This window comes from Arvicanthis niloticus, chromosome 5, assembly GCF_011762505.2.
Source record: "Arvicanthis niloticus isolate mArvNil1 chromosome 5, mArvNil1.pat.X, whole genome shotgun sequence".
In the NCBI taxonomy this organism is placed as follows: Eukaryota; Metazoa; Chordata; class Mammalia; order Rodentia; family Muridae; genus Arvicanthis; species Arvicanthis niloticus.
Genome location: NC_047662.1, coordinates 84209241 through 84225377, shown reverse-complemented (window position 1 = coordinate 84225377; position 16137 = coordinate 84209241). Strand labels below are relative to the sequence as shown.

General features: G+C 47.9%; 1 protein-coding gene across 7 annotated transcripts in view; it reads left to right on the top strand.

Moving 5' to 3' along the window:
* Positions 1–16137, top strand: part of Znf618 (zinc finger protein 618) — a 167790-nt gene that overhangs the window by 95542 nt on the left and 56111 nt on the right. For 6 of the 7 annotated variants that reach the window (XM_034502815.2, XM_076934825.1, XM_076934828.1 and 3 more), the window contains exon 3: positions 9249–9505. In XM_034502815.2, the coding sequence (XP_034358706.1) occupies positions 9249–9505 (257 nt within the window). Of the gene's footprint in view, positions 1–7120; positions 7231–9248; positions 9506–16137 lie in introns of all 7 variants that reach the window. The other variant, XM_076934826.1, reaches the window with a different exon arrangement.

Below are 16137 nucleotides of genomic sequence, written 5' to 3'. Positions count from 1 at the left end.
ACTTGAGCAGCATCAGGGAGGTTTAGAGGTTGGCAGTGGACACCAAGCCTGAGTCATTCTCTCTATAGAAGAGAGAACCCCACCCACCACTCTTCACTCGGTGTCAGACTTGCATAGCTACTGTGTCTAGTGGCTTCTCCAGGATTCTTAAGAAGGCAGCTGAAGATGAGATCCAGTCACTGTTTGGAGTTCCTGATTAGAGTTCCACATGGGATAATTCAGCCAACAGGTATTTTATTACCCTCTCTTCCTTTGAGACGTGAAAACTAAACCTATCCAAATAGTTAAAAACCTCTGCTTTGGAGCCAGGCAGACCCAGGTAGTGTCTTCTCTCTGTCATTAGGAAGCTGTCAATGCAGAAGTCAACTTGGTATTCCTGTCCTTGCCTTCTTACCTGGAATGCAGAAAACGCCTGCCTTGTAAGGTGCCGTGTGGGATAGTGGGGAGCAGCTGTCCAACTGTGAAGTGCCACAGCTGGACACACATCATAGAGATCGAAAGGGCTTGGTCTTGTCAGAGGCTATGGGTGCTACCATTGACTTCCCCAGTGAGCAGGCTTAGAAAGCACCTGCAATGTGCCACCACTCTTCTGGGGACAGTGGATCAGTGAGATCGAGTTCTGTCTTCTTGTAGCTCACATTCTAGTTGGAGAAGCAGAAGAGGTAGATAGAGAGATGATAGGTGGTGTTAGGGGAAATCTCAGAAGCAATAAATGAGCTTTGAGCTGAGAAGTGACTCGACCTGTATCATCAGTGTCAGCATCACTCTGTCTGTTGTCAAACGTACATCTCAGCGCAGTGGAGTGGAGAAAAACTGCTATGAAGCGGTTGTAGCCTGAAAGGGGACGTGGCTCCAGGTGGAGGCATGGCTCAGGTTGTAAGGGGAGTTTCAGGGCACACTTTGCAGGTGGACTTGTTGGAATTCAGGCCTGTTGGTTGGGATGAGGGAAAGGGAAGTTAAGGATAAGTCTGGAGTCCAGGCAAGAGGGTGGCATCTCTGTCTGTTAGTCAGCTCGGGGAGGGCTGCAGTTACAGGAGTGTCTTACACCCAGTGCCATGAGAAGAGCTTGTGAGACAGGACTGCCCCAAACAGCTGCTCAGCTTGCTGTCTGTTTCTTTGGAGATAACTATTAGAAGGTGCAGAGTGGGAGTCAAACGGGTGCTTACGTAAGTCAAACAGTGGGGCACAGCCCCAAGCTCGAGGAGTCAACCCGAGCCTTAGCATCGTAGAGCTAATATATTTAAAAGTGTGAAGGCTGGAGGCAGATATGGGCATGTATACATGGTATACTCTTGCAGGTGGAGGCTGAGACAGGTTCATGATTTCAAGGTCAGCCTGGGCTACATAGTAGAATCTTGTCTGATATAGGCAAGCAAACAGAGGTTTGGGGTCACAAGCTCACCAAAGGAGTACATGGTTAAGCATAGAGAGGTCCCAAGACTGCTCCTTGAGGGCATGCTACTGTATAGAGGTCTGGAGAGATGAGAATTCCACAAAACACACAGGCATGGCCAGATGAGTTAGCATAAAGTTGGGGAAAGAGCTGGGTAGAGGAGAGAGGCTGAAGAAAGACAGCATGTTGGGTGGAGACTGGGAGGGAACAGTAGAGGTTACTGGGCCTCAGAAAAGCAGCCCTGGTGATGCAGTGCAGACCAGCGACCTGTAGACTGATACAGTGTTGCCAAGGGCAGGGTCTGTGATAATTCACTGACAGGAAGCTTAAGTCAAGGAACTTAAGTCATCAGTGGGAGGGCAGCTTGGTGGGGAGTGGTGGACTTGATCTGAGGTCAGCCTCTGTATGGAGTCACAGGCCCGGGAAGGTTTGCAGTTTGTTTCAGTTCATTTCAAATCCCTGCGTCTGTATGTTCTGGAGAGAATGAACGCAAGGCACTGTTTGATGCTGTAATGGCGGGCTTTTTCCTCTCACCATTAACACCATTTTAAAACCAAGAGCACCAGAGTAAATGGCACCTTTGGAAGAAGTAGGGTGATCCTCTGGCTGAGTTTAGAGGCACAGGTGAACACACAGCTTTCTGCTTATAGCAAGAGATACACCTGTGCATACAGAGTTCACTTCTGTATGGGCTTTAGACATCTCCAGGTAGAGAAACTGAACCCCAGAAGCTTGGCATGGTATCATTGTGCTGATGGACCCAGCCACTTAGAAGGCTGAGGCTTAAGAGTCAGTTGAGCTCAGGTATGTGATACTGGCCTAGGCAGCGTAGTGAGACCCTATCTCAAAAGGCCAAAAGGGTTGCAGAATCAGTCCCATGGAGTCAACAGCAGAAGCTGGGCTCAAGTCCAGGGAGTTGACGTCTCCATTTACTGGGACTGGGTAGAACTTTGTATGTTAGCATTTTTTTGGTGGAATGTTAGAGAAATTGTGCCTAAGAACAACATTGTCTGGCTCAGGCACCCAGGGTCACCTGGGACTTGTCCTCCACCATTCCCAGAAAATTGTGCACCTTTGGCCTTGAATCTGTTTGATGATGTTCTCTTAGGCCGTGGGGTTTGTGATAACTGAACAACAACAGTAGAAGCCAGATTGTTTTTCCACTAGATTAGTCATCATTAAGAGTTTTATGACCGTGGGTGTGTCCTTTATCTACCTGTATACAGTGAAGTCCTGCTGTGTGCTGGAGCTTGTGCCGGAGCTAGCCCTCTTTTGTACAGTGAAGTGCTGCTGTGTGCTGGAGCTAGTCCTCTTTTGTACAGTGAAGTGCTGCTGTGTGCTGGAGGTTGTGCCGGAGCTAGCCCTCTTTTGTACAGTGAAGTGCTGCTGTGTGCTGGAGGTTGTGCCAGAGCTAGCCCTCTTTTGTACAGTGAAGTGCTGCTGTGTGCTGGAACTTGTGCTGGAGCTAGCCCTCTTTTGTACAGTGAAGTGCTGCTGTGTGCTGGAGGTTGTGCCGGAGCTAGCCCTCTTCTGTGCATTGGGTTCCCGATCTGGCAGCAGGACTTGGAAACTCAGGTGGGTGGGTGGGTAAAACTCAGAGGAGGAAGATGGTTTCTGGGGTCTCATGCAGAGTGTCTGGGCACAGGAGACTGGCCACATGCCTAGGACAGTGACCAGGAACAAGATGAGTGAGAGCTGGGGGGAGGGGAGAGTCAGGTTCACACAGATTGCTGCTTGGAGCCATTGCTTCAGAATGATTTCTCTGTAGTGTGGTTTGTGGCCTAGCCAACAAGTTACAGTAGTCCCCCTTGCCCACACTCCTCCCTTGCTTGCGGTTTGTCTTTCTGTGGTTTCAGAACTACATCAAAAAAAAAAAATTAAACAGAAAAGTTCCAGAAATAAATAGCTTGTAAGTTTTTCAGTGACTTACTATTCTCCATGGCATTGTGAAATCCCATGCTGTCCTGGTATGCTCAGGATGCCAGTCAGTGAATCCCTACTCTGTATGTGTGTATGTGTATGCTATGTGTATGGTATGTGTATATGTATGTGCATGTATGGTATGTGTATGTAATGCTGTGTGCATGTTTATGCTATATGTATGGTATGTGTATGGTATGTGTGTGTGTGTATGGTATGTGTGTGTGGTAGGTGTATGTGTATGGTATGTATGTGTATGGTATGCATATGTATGATATATACGTGTATAGTATGTGTATGGTATGTATATGTGTATGGTGTGTGTGTATGATATGTGTATGTGTGTGGTGTGTGTGTATGGTATGTGTGTGTGTATTGTGTGTCTATGTATATGCCACCCACCTCTTTTCACTAGTAGCTATCTTGGTTCTTACCTCAGCTGTCTCCACTTCTGTTTGAGTAACTGTAATGTCACTCAATAATGTTTCCAAAGCACAGAAGTCATGATGCCAAAGAGGCCTGAGCACAGGCACAGTGGAAGGGCAGGGTGCCTTTGGTCAGTGTGGCAGAGCTGTGGGTCACGTAGAAAGAGTGTCAGCACAGCCCAAGCTTCAAGCATATACCGTTAGGGAATCTTGAATACATCCCTTACAGAGAAGAAGGGCCGTTTGCACCTCAGATTGGGTGGGTTAGAGCAGCAGAAGTTTATTCCTTCAAAATCTTGAGCCAAAATTCAGAAATTGGAGGGCCAGCAGGTTAGCACATACTCTAGATGCTTGGGGGGAGGGGGTGCTACCTTCTCTTACAGGCAGCTGTCATTGTTCCTTGATTTATGGCTACATCTACCAGGATGTCAAATAGCTTCCTCCATTTCTCTGGGACCTCTTCTGTCTCAAATATCTGTGCTCTCAGCAACACTTGCTAATGCATATAGGACTCGTTCACCTCCAATATCCTTACATCTGAGAACCTCCGTTCTTTCCAGATCAGCTCACATTCATACCAGAGGAGATAGCTCAGTGGATAAAGTGCTTGCCATAGAACGTGAGGATCGGGATTCAGATCTCAAGTACTTACACAAAAGCCAGTGGGTGTGGTGACATGCTTATAACCCCAGCACTCACAGGAGAGACAGGAACAGGGAATCCTCTGAGCAAGCTGTTTAGCCAGGCAACCAATAGTTGTATGAACTCTGGATTCAGGGAGACACACTGTATCTGCAGATGAGGTATGGCCTCAGTAAAGTAAGAGTGATCAAAGAAAATCCAGTGTCAGTGTCTTGCCTGTAACCAGCACCCCCAACACCCACACCCACACCCACCCACCCACACACACACACACACACACACACACACACACACATACTCACACACTCTTAAGCCTACGCATCAACATGCATACATACACATAATGTTAAAAGAAGTAAAAACCCCAGAATGTATATTCTGGGGTTAGGATGTAAACATGTATTTAGGGGAAGCTTCTCCCCACTACAAGGAAAAGTTCAAATAATCTTATGTCAAGCAACAAAACAAAGTTGTGTCTGTCTACTGAAAACGAAGGAAATGGAGTCTTGCTCAGGACCATCCTCACCACCCTAACCTCCTGGTTCCTGGGAGCCTTTGCCTAAGCCCTCGAGGACCACACTGGGAGAACCATTACCCATGAGATAGGCAGGAGATGTTAGCGTGTCCTTGGGTGGGAGACCCATTTAGCCTCTCTCCAGGCAGTCCATGCTTGCAGTAACCAGAGAGAGCAGGGAGAGCAGGTACTTACTGAGAAATACCCTTTTAGTGCCCATCTTTGGATTTTATGTTGAAGTGTGACTCGGGTTAAATATAAAATTCACAGCATATCTTGAGCAACTATTTTGTAGTTATCTATATATAAATCTATTTTACAGCGACACAAATAGAATAGATTATGGAGTGTCAGCATGTAGATAGATTCCGAGTGCTTTTCCACTAATATACCTAATGATTCGTGCTGAGAATATTCAAGGGCTCCACTGTACATTTAAATGGATATAATTAAAATAATGAGCTCTATTTTAAAAAATGATATATGAAAAAAAATTTTTAAGAAGTTGGAAGGAGCTGCACCACTAATTCAAAGTGATCTAAGCACTTGTGTGATGCCGTTGTTATTAGGACACCCAATTAAATGTGGAGCAGCTGAGAAAAAGAGAGGCTCGGGCTTGTAAATCTCAGTGCAGGAGTTGGGGAAGAGATGGAAGCTGCCTGTGTCCTTGGCACCACGAGTATTTAAGGAAGGGGAGCCGGTGGCTCTGTGCCCTGCTGTCATGCCTACCTGTGTTGAGAGAGACTGTTTCTCATTTCCATCTTCCATAGGCTGAGTCGGGTGTGTGTGTGGGTGGGGGGGGGTCAGGCTGCACACACAGCTGCAGCTGGATTTCCAGAGCAAGCTCATATCCGTTTAGAATGTGGCAGGTGTGTGTGGGGGGGGGAGGGGGGGAAGACTAAGAGTCTACCTGTCCTTCGGAGGAAGTCATTTGCTCTTCCTCACTCCAGAACCCTGGTGAGTTGGCTGGAGGTCCCAGGGGTCGGGAGATGTGGCCTCAAGACCTGAGTTGGCTCCGTGCCCTGAGTCTCTCTGTGGTACATTTCTACCCAGGATTATTGAAGATGGGTATAGCTACCTTAAGCATGGGTCTATCTACTGTCCCAGTGGGCCCTTGTGAGTCACAACACATAGAAGTCCCAAGTGATGTCTGTTTACCAGGAGGTGAGTCTTCCCTTGATCATTAAAGAAGTACAGTATTTATGGAACATTTATCGTATGTCAGAGGTACAGGGGTACGCAGGCTGCCCTTAGGGATGGAGGGTTTGGTAAGTCATTAATGGACAAGACATTTTCAGATAGTAGCCAGAGCTCTGAAGAAAATAGAACAAGATGATAACTGAGAGGCTGGACAGTGGAGTCACATGTGCCAGGTGTGCCAAAAGGAGTCTGTAAGCATTCTGGATAGCTCCGAGAGTCACCTATGGGAGGGAGATGTGACTTCTGCAGAAGAGACATGGCTCCATCATGCTGGGAAGGCTTCAAGGTGGCCAGAGTGACATCATGAACCAATGTCATTATAATAATAACTATTGGAAATATTGTATGGATATCCACTTCAGGCCAGTGCCCCAGCTGGACTCCTTACAGATGTCCCCACCTCTCCTTGTATCCAGCAAGGACCCTCACATAATAGACATGGAAACGAAGGCTCAGGGTAGGTGTTTTTGACCAACATTGCAGGGTATATGGGCAAACAGGTGAGAGTTACACAGTCTGTCTGACCCACAGCTGTAACTGGTGTTGGCTACTTTGTGGGTTCTTCTTTCTTCCACCCTTCTCCACTCTTTCCCTATCCTTTCAACCCCCTAACACTAGATGGGAGAGAAAACAAGATAGAAAGGAAAGGGGTGATGTTATCATTAGACTCCTTCTTGAGTTTGATCTTTGCGGTCAGGATATCTAATTTTTTTTCTTGTTTCTTCTTTGCACATCACTACTTAACAGACCATGACCAGTAACAACCAAAAGCAAACTACCAACAATCTACCAACCAACCCACCCACCTCTCGGGGACCTAGCAGATATAAAACTTCTGAAACGTCCCCGGGATTCCCAGCACCACACAGTTCCAGAAACTATCTGCAGTTGGCAAAACCACACCCCTGATAGAACATGTGGCAAATCATAGTCAGCTGCTGTGGACAATTTGATGCAGCCCCATATCCCAAACCTGGGATTAAAATGAAATCATACTCTTACAATACTTCTATGTGTTTTTTACAGAACCCAAAACTCCCAACTTGTCACTACACACAGCACCTCTTGCCCCCATAGGGTGGCCTGGAACCAATGAGGACCTAATGATCAAGAAGGGACATGGGCGTCTGTTTAGGGTAGGTTGTGGGGCTGAAATTGAGAACACAGTGGAACAAGCTGAGGAGGAAACAGTGATACTCCTTCCTGTCCTGTTTCTGAGCTTCCAAATGTTGGAGAGATTAGGACTTGTCCAGCTCTGGTGAGGTCTCCTGGCAGATGGATGAATTCATAGAGACCTAATAGCAAATCATTATTAATGGGCTAAGTACTCTGCTAAATGTTTTTTGTGTGTACACTGATTAAATCTTATGTGACAGCCCTGTTACCTGTGCTTTGCAGATGAGGAGATCCAAGCTTCGAGGTGAGGTGATGGGTCCAAGTTTCATATTAGGGAAGTAACAGGGGTCTTTGTGCTACTTTCCTTGTATGGTGGTAACAGACCGCCTGGGTAGTTAATGGAACACGAGGCATAGTGTTTCACAAAGCTGGAGACTTGAAGCCAAGTCAGGGGTCAGATGGCTTGGGCCCTGGGGAGGGGCCACTGTCAAGCTTGCAGACAATCACTGTGTTCTCTGTTGGCAAGAATAACTTTTGGACATTTATTTATTTATCTTGGAGCAAGGGCATGTCATAAAGTGTGTGGAGGTCAGAGTGCAACCTATGGGAATCAATTTTCCCCTTCCACTATGTGGGTCACGGGGATGACACTCAGGTCATCAGGCCTCACCAAATTGCCTTTACTGGCTGAGCCTTCTTGTGGCCCAAGAATGCCTATTATAAAGTCACTAATCTCATCATGAAGGCTCCACTGTGGTGATCTCATTTAGCCCTAATTACCTCCCTATCATTCTGGCCTCAGAAACAGCCATGATTGCAGTTTGGATAGTAATACGTGAATTTGGGGATGGGTGGGCACAGTTTGGTCCACAGTACCTCCCCAGTGGCCTTTCTCTGTGTCTCCCTTGTAAATGGGCCCTCAAGGATTCTCTCTTAGCTCAGCACCAACCTTTTCCCTCTCTGGGAGCAGCTGCAGCTAGGGATCAGCTCACACAGTGAAACCACTGCTTCTCAACTATTGGAGCTGCCTAGACCCAGAGAGCAGGGCTTTTACAGGTCCGCACAGTGGGTCCAGATGGATCCAGGACCCAGTCCCACCCTGCCTCTCAGCTTTGCATGCCTTCACAGTGCTTTGCTTGTTATATGTCTGGACCTGAACATGCCTCGAGTCCAGGCTTCTCTGAGTAGATGAAAGGTCTGGGCATAGCCAGGCACTATCCCTGGGCCTGGAATGAGATTTGATTTTTACCCTGTGTCTGCCTTGCCCTCCTTACCTCCAAAACAGAAGTCATGAGGATAGTTCACCTACTGAAAGGATGTGGGGGCCATGGAGAATCATGTTGAAAGAGTAATGTGAGTGTGGGGACCAGAGCCCTGGCTATGTGTGTTCTCCTGCACCTGCTTTTATGACCTAGGCAAGTCATGGCTCTGTTCCAAACTACAGAATGCCCTCAGCTTCCTGCCCAACTCCATCTGGCCTCAGTTCCTTGAGGGTGTTCTCAAATATTTGGAGAGCTGTCCTTTGCCAAACTGTTGGCTCCATGACACCCTCACCAGAGCCTCTTGAGACTGGAGTTTTCCCATTTAGACTGGGAAGACAAGAGCTTTGATGTGCTCTGTGGCCCTGCTGCCAAGAAACAGAAACAGCACAAGATACTTGGCGTGCTCCGAGCATACTGCTCACAGCACTGCTGGCAGACCAGAGCCCAGGCTGTCTGAGCCAGACCCTGCGTCTATCCCAGCTTAAAGTTGGATGGGAATACATTCCCAGTATCCAGAGGTGCCTTTTGAGGTCACTTGTAACTCCAGTTGTGAAAGGTACAAACAAATGACAGGAGGTGAGCTAGGTACTCTGGAAGGCTTTAGACTTTTCTTACCCAGCTATAAAATGGGCCTGCGTGAGAGGCCAAGAAGCCTTTCTTTATATGTAATACACAGCTTTGTTGTGAGTCTCTACCATGCTAAGGACTGGTGGGTTTCCCTGTGTGCCACTGGGCAGTTCTGTGTCCCCCTCTGAATGGCCTCTCTTCTTTCCCAGGGAAAGCTTGAAGCACAGTCAAAAGAGCAGCAAGGTGGAGGGCCCGGAGCCAGCACAGGCTGAGGCCTCGCTGAGTGCTGAGCAGGGCACGATGACGGAGGTGAAGGTGAAAACAGAAGTACCAGACGACTACATACAGGAGTTTATCTGGCAGGGTGAGGCCAAGGAGGAGAAGGCAGGCGGCAAGGATGGCACTGGCGACGTGCCTGCCGAGATTTGCGTGGTGATCGGTGGCGTCCGCAACCAGCAGACACTAGGTGAGTGCCTGAGTAAGATCCACAACCAGGGTAGAAGTGTGTGGTCAGGAAAGCTGACATCTTTGAGAGAGAACCTTCTGTGGTTTGCTCTGGCCCCCACGGAGAAAGCAGAGCTCCTGTTTGGCTTTGCATGGTTGAGTTCTAACCTGAGGAGTTCACTTTCTGCCTGGTGTGACAAGACCCCATGGTTTTGTCAAGCTCTTGATATTTTTTAGGTTGCCTGCTGGCCCAGTGAATCCATCACACCTTGAGGTCCCTAAGTAGGGAACCAGCACAAGCCCTTACTGCTTGCTTGGTATTCTGAATATATGTCCTGTCTGTCTTGTCCCTGGCCTGACTGGGGACTTTAGGGGAGGTTCTGTTTGATTGGTGACAGCTGTGTGTCTTCCTATACCTGGAAGAGTCTAGTCGTAACCTGCTCTGAGGCTGACTTCTCCCTTCAGCTCTCCAAGGGACTCCCTGAACTACCGCCAGATTCAAGGACTCGGATGGCCGTAAGGCCCTGATAGGCTTCCTGAGCCTGCAGAACAGCAGGTAGGGATTGTGTCCAACTGCCCTTCACCACAATGCTTGACAGCCTCTTGAGAGTCACCTCAAGTGGTTCAAGTGGCTCAGCCCTGCCAGATCTCTGTGCAGATCCTGTGCCAAACATGTGAACATCTTGGTGTGAATTCTTTCGGCTTTCAACATTGGCTCTCAGATTGGCTTTTGAAATCTGCCAAACAAAACATATTGATGGCTCAGCATATTGATGAGCGGCAGCTTTGAATCCCAGAGACAGTGAGACAAAGCCCTCTGTCCTTACCCTGCTACTGAGGCGCTTCCGAGTCTGGCTGCACAGGTATATGTCTATCTTCATCTTCCTCAATGTTTATCATGGCCAGAGTGTTCTTGGGCGTGCTTTTCCTTCCTCCATGGTCTTTTTGTGGTCCAGGTCTGTCCCTCCTTCCTTCTATGCCCCTCTGTCTTCCTGGCTTGCATACTGTTTGTAACCCACAAACCATCATGGGGAGATGCTCTTTGTTTCCACAATTAACTCTCAAGTCCTGATCCTTAGCTGCTGGCCTCAGCCTCCTGCTCTCTTCTCAGCTGTTATTCAGTGGCCCCACCTGGGTCACCACAACATCCTGTGACCAGCCATACTTTTGTATCTCTCTGCCTGACATACTCTGTCCAGCTGGCTTCAAGGAAGTCACAGCAAATACAAAACACAGGCCATGTCGTTTGTCTTTACAAACCTTGAGACTGTCCCCTGCCATCTCTAGAACCAAGGCCACAGCACGAGGAACCTCCGTTTTTCCTTTGTTTGTTTTTGTCTTCTGATCATCCTAGACTTCTCAACACAGTGTCTATCTCTCATCCTGTCTGGGCTTCCTCCCCCACCCCCACCCCCCTGGGAATACTTCCACCTGTTTGCCAAGTTCAGCTTCTCCTTCAAGGACAGGAACCATCTCCTTCTTTCTGATCTCCTCTGGATAGAGGAGTCAACATGGACTGTGCCTGTTCCCTGCCGAGTTTGGATCTCCAGGACCTGCCTGACTTCTGCTCTCACTCCTACTCCACAGTGCCTAGCAAGATGCTGGCTTGTGGGAAGCTATGTTGTTGGTTGTGGTAGTATGGCTGGATGTCAGGACGGGGCTAGATGATACTGCAGTAATGAAAGGTGTCAAGAGTAGTGGGTCTTGGTAACTCAGAACCCTAAAAATTTATTTCTTCTTGACATTGTCCACTGTAGCTCACACAGGGCTCTGCTTGTCTCTAGACTCTAGCACAAGGTAGCCGTTTTCACAGATGGCCAGATGGCAGAGGATAGCAAGCCCTATGAACTCAAGTAGGCCATTGACTGCTAGAGTGAGAAGGAAGAGGTGTAGTGTCCATTTAGATGTCAGACCAAGCTATTCATATGGCTGCCCCTCTTCTGAGGGGGCTAAGAAGTACCCATATCTTGTGGGCAGCATGAAGGACAGTTGGACAAAAGATGTTTTGTGGGGAGCCTTGCCTAACCTCTGCCTTTCAGCATTCATACCCCAAAGCCAAAGATCAAGCTTTTTCTAGGATCTATGAATGGAGAAGAGGGTGTGCCTTTATTCTCATGCTACTAATCCTCTTTAAGCCCAGCAACCATTGCTGCCTTCCTCCAGATATCCTATGGAGGGTAGCTGAGAGCAGATCTGGTCAGGGAGTCCTCTAGCAGGTAGGCCAGGGAACTGTGGAGAGCCTTCCCTGAGCCAGTGGCTCACACAATAAAGGCCCTGGGCCCTTGGCACACATGTGCTTTCTGCCAGCCAGAAGTGCTCATTTTCCACTCAGTCCCTGCTCATCAGCCAAGACTTTGGTCTGTAGGATGTGGGTACTTCTTAGCCCCCTCAGATGACGGCAGCCATATGAAGAGTTTGGTCTGCCATCTAAATGGAAGCTATATCTCTTCTTTCTCATGGTATGAGACCCCTGTGTGCCACAGTGTCCATCATACACATTCCTGTGTTATGTGAGGACATGGTAGGAGGTACCTGGTACTGTGCCTGGTGACAGATGAGCAAGCTATCGAGGTAGGACAGGGTAGGACAGTCTGAGTGTTGATCATGACAAGTACCTGCTTTTTTCCCTAGTCTAAAAAATAAGCCAATGTGATATAGACCTGGGGTGGGGATGAGAAAGAAAATCAACACCAGATGAGTTCCCATTCCCTTCTAGGTTGACCTCCCTACAACTCAAGTCTTGAGTGTCTTGAGGTAATTTCCTGTAACCTTCCGTTGGTAGAAGAGACTATAGCATACCCAGAGATGACCCCAAGAAATCCACCATCTGGAAAGCTGTGCCACATAGGACCATGTGGCTCTTCTCCTGTCCCCATTGCAGGTCCTTCTTGTTATGTGGTTTGTGCACAGGGTCAGGCTAAGAGGAAGCTGCCCTGACCTTGTTGCCAACCAAGGAAGCCATGGAAAGAACCCAGGGACTATTTGTAGGAAGAGAAACAAGCTCATCTCTTGCTGGCAAATGGATTTTACCTGAAGCTCAGGTCCTGGTCTCATCCGTGGCTGTGGAGAGTTCAGTGCTGAGGATTGCAAAGAGGGAATGGTTGACTCTTAGAGTCCATGCTGGGTGTAGATGTGGACAGTGGGGCCTGCATGCTCTTGCTGGACCTGACCCCATCCTATTATATGGAGGTAGATATTGTGGGAAGCAGGAGAGTTCTCAGCCACACAGCACACTGGCAGCGTATGATGCCTGCTTCTAAGAGCCTGTTCTCCTGTTAGCATCTGCCTTAGTCCTGCTTTTGAGCACAAGTGAAGTGCTGGCGTGTGTGCCTTCTTGCCCGGTATCTGGGTGTGCTTCGTTCATGGTCCTGAATCACTTGGTGGCATGCATGTGCTTTGCTCACCCAGAACACTCTGAGCTCAGAAGCAGGCTCTGTTACTGAATAGAATAGTGTCCCTGTTCAGTCACACGGCTCTGGGCAATGAAGCCTATCCAAGTCCTCACTGGACATAAGCCATCAACAGTTTTCCCAGGGACACAAACATTATTCAAAACATTTCCTTTGGAGGAACCAGGGTCATGGGTACATGGTTGACACTGTCTGGGAGAATCCTGCTGTGGCTGTTGGTGCCCAGAAGGCTGGCTGCTGCCTAGAGAGGGCCTGGGCTAAGAAGGGCATGTCTTGCTCTTAGCATGTTAATGCAGTTACAGCCAGCTTGAGATTTATGGGCCAGACCTAGGGTTCATATTATTTTTTTTTTTCTTAACAAGAGCAGAGATGATATTGAGCCTGACAGTGTTGTTAGGGAAACCCAGAAATGACTGGATGTGTTAACAGGTGCCTTGCCCATCTGACACGCTATAGGTGCAGCTCTCCCCTACAGCCTGGGGAGAGTCTAGAACACATAAGATTTTAACTCCTTCATGAAGAATGACACATGCAGGCACCACGGTTGCTACTCCCAATTCCAGGTTCGTGGTTAGCATCATTAACTGACCCCTGTACACTGTTCTGCAAAATTCTCAATATAGCGCACTGCCAGTCAGCTGGAATCAGAAAATTGGAAGTGGAACCTATTTGCTGTCATCATGCTAGATGGAGACCAGGACAGCCACTTGTGCTTACCACATCTAGGACGTCATCATAGACCACTGTCTGGTCCCAAGAGATAAGGATGACAGGCACTCATTCTGGTTTTCAAAATTTACCATCATGGAGTACTCTTCCCTGTGTTGTGGAACCAACCAGGGCCCAGGTGTCTCACGTTCATGGAGACAGACTCTGCTTCTTGTGAATACTGAACCAACCAGGTCATTTCCAGCTGCTAACACAGTAAAGAGAGGGCACATGGGCAAGCCAAGGATTGTTTCCTGGAGAAGCAAATGGGTCTATAGGGGACAGGGAGCAGGCTGATGGAGGCGAGATATTCACTGCCTACAGTATTTTGGGACACCAAGCACACATATTCCAGGAGATGCAACTGGTATGGTGTGACCACCAGGAAGTCGTTTGTGACAGGAGTTATTTGATAACCAAATCAAACCTGTGAGAGAATGAGTTTCTGGTCCTAGAGGTGGACAAGGATGGCGACTGGCCCAGCTACAAGAATCAAGGGTCAGATGGAAACTAGATTCTGCAGGGAGGAGTCCTGGGGAGTGAATAGGCACACTGCATGCACAGAGCCATCCTGGGATGGGGAGTGGAGAAGGAATAGGGAACCCCAGTCATGTGGAAGCCACAGGGCTGTAGCTCTGGAGGGAGTGATGAGTTCCGTGGGAACTCAGACACAGCCACGTGGGCTTCCGTCCTTGACAAATCCAGGAGGAGAGATGCCAGGTCTTACTTGGTAATGCCAACTGATAGTGAGTTTTCTATTTCAATAGGCTATTGGCAGATCTAGGTGCCTGAGCGTGCCAGAACCAACACTTAGTCTTTGCTGCAGCCACGAGGGAAGGAACAGTGCTGGCTGCCCTCCAAACCCAGTGTTTTTCTGCTGTTGACTCTCCATCTGGGGTAAACGGGGAAGGGGTGCGGGTGGAGAATCCCTGTTGGAAAGGGATTCCAGGCTGTATGTTAGAAGAGCTCCGGCCTAGCCCTCTGTGTCTGGAGTGCTCAGTGGAATGTGTGTGCTGGGTCGTTAGGACAGGAGAGAAGCAATGTTGTGAAAACAGCTTTCAAGGTGGACTAACACACAAGCAAGGCTCTGGCATCAGCACCGCTCAAGGCATTGACACCTCCAGGATGACTGTGGTGATGTGAGGGATCTTGCAGGCCAGGGCATCAAATACCCTCTGTTTAGGCTTCCTGAAAGAAGTCTTTTCATTTTTCACCAATTGCGAATGGTATAATTCCTAGGATATTGTATTGCTTTTTAAAGGTGGCACTTTGCAAATACTCACAATGCGGCTGCTTTTTTTAGGGCCCATCCGCTGTCACTTTAAAGAAACGTCTGAACAAGCTCATCTTTAGCAGACAGAGATTTTATATCTTCCGTTTTTTCTCTCCTTGAACTCCCATTTCTAGTCCACTTCCCCCACAGGGTTTTTTCCTAATGTAATATATTTTTTATGCTTGAAAGTCTTTTATTGATCACTGTTTCACACTCATCTGCCACAACAAGAGGTACATAAATTGAAATAGAAATTTCTGGGGAAAAAATTTTCCTGGGATCATAAAGCATAAATTAAAACCTCTTAATTTTTCCCCCAGATTGAGTTGTGATTAGCCTGCAATTTGTCAAGAACAAATTTAGATAAATAGTAAGTATAAAAACAAAAAATTATCAAAAACACACTTCTCGGTGAAACAGAGATGGCTTTCTTTCTTTCTCAACCGGCTCATGGATCTGTGAATGAGGATTTCTTACGAGTAGAATGAGACAGGGCCTGGCCTTCGTTTCATGATGATTTCCAGTGTTTGCAGGGAAAGGGCTTGGAGGGCTGGTGTGTGTGAACAGGAAGCTGGAGACCAGGGGGTTTGTTTCATAGTGTCACTTGATTCTTTGACTCCTTCCAAGGTGTATGCCAAAAACCAGACGAGGGTATACATTCTTAATGGTGTCTTCATTTACAGCTCTGTTGGGTGTGTGTGTGTGTTTGTAGAGGCCATAATATACAACCTCAGGTACTCAGGTTATCTTTCCTCAGGTACTACCACCCCTCCTCTTTTGGATCCAGACAGGGTCTTTTGTTGGATCAGTACTTACCAAGTATAATAATCTGGCTGACCAGCCAGTACCACGGATCTATCTATCCTTACCTCTGCAGTGCTAGGATAAGTGTGTGCCTCATGACCAGTGTCTTTTACATGATTTCTGGGGATCAAATTCAGATCCTCATGCTTGTAAGGATGGTACTATACCAGTTGAGCTGTCTCCCGAGCCCTCTTTAATGGTTTTGAGAAAGAGTCTAGCTCTGTAGCTCAGTTGGCTTAAAACTCAGTATGTAGAGTAGCAGGCTAGCCTTGAACCTGCCATCCTCCCACCTCAGCCTCCTGAGTTTTGGGATTATAGGCATTATGTCACATCACCCAGCTGTGAGCAAAAGTTACCAAGTTGAGGAGGTTGCCACATGTCCCTACCTACTCTTGTTAATGTCAGCTAGGAGGACTGAGGCCCTGATAGCCCAGGTGCCTGGATACCCCCTTCCCCAGC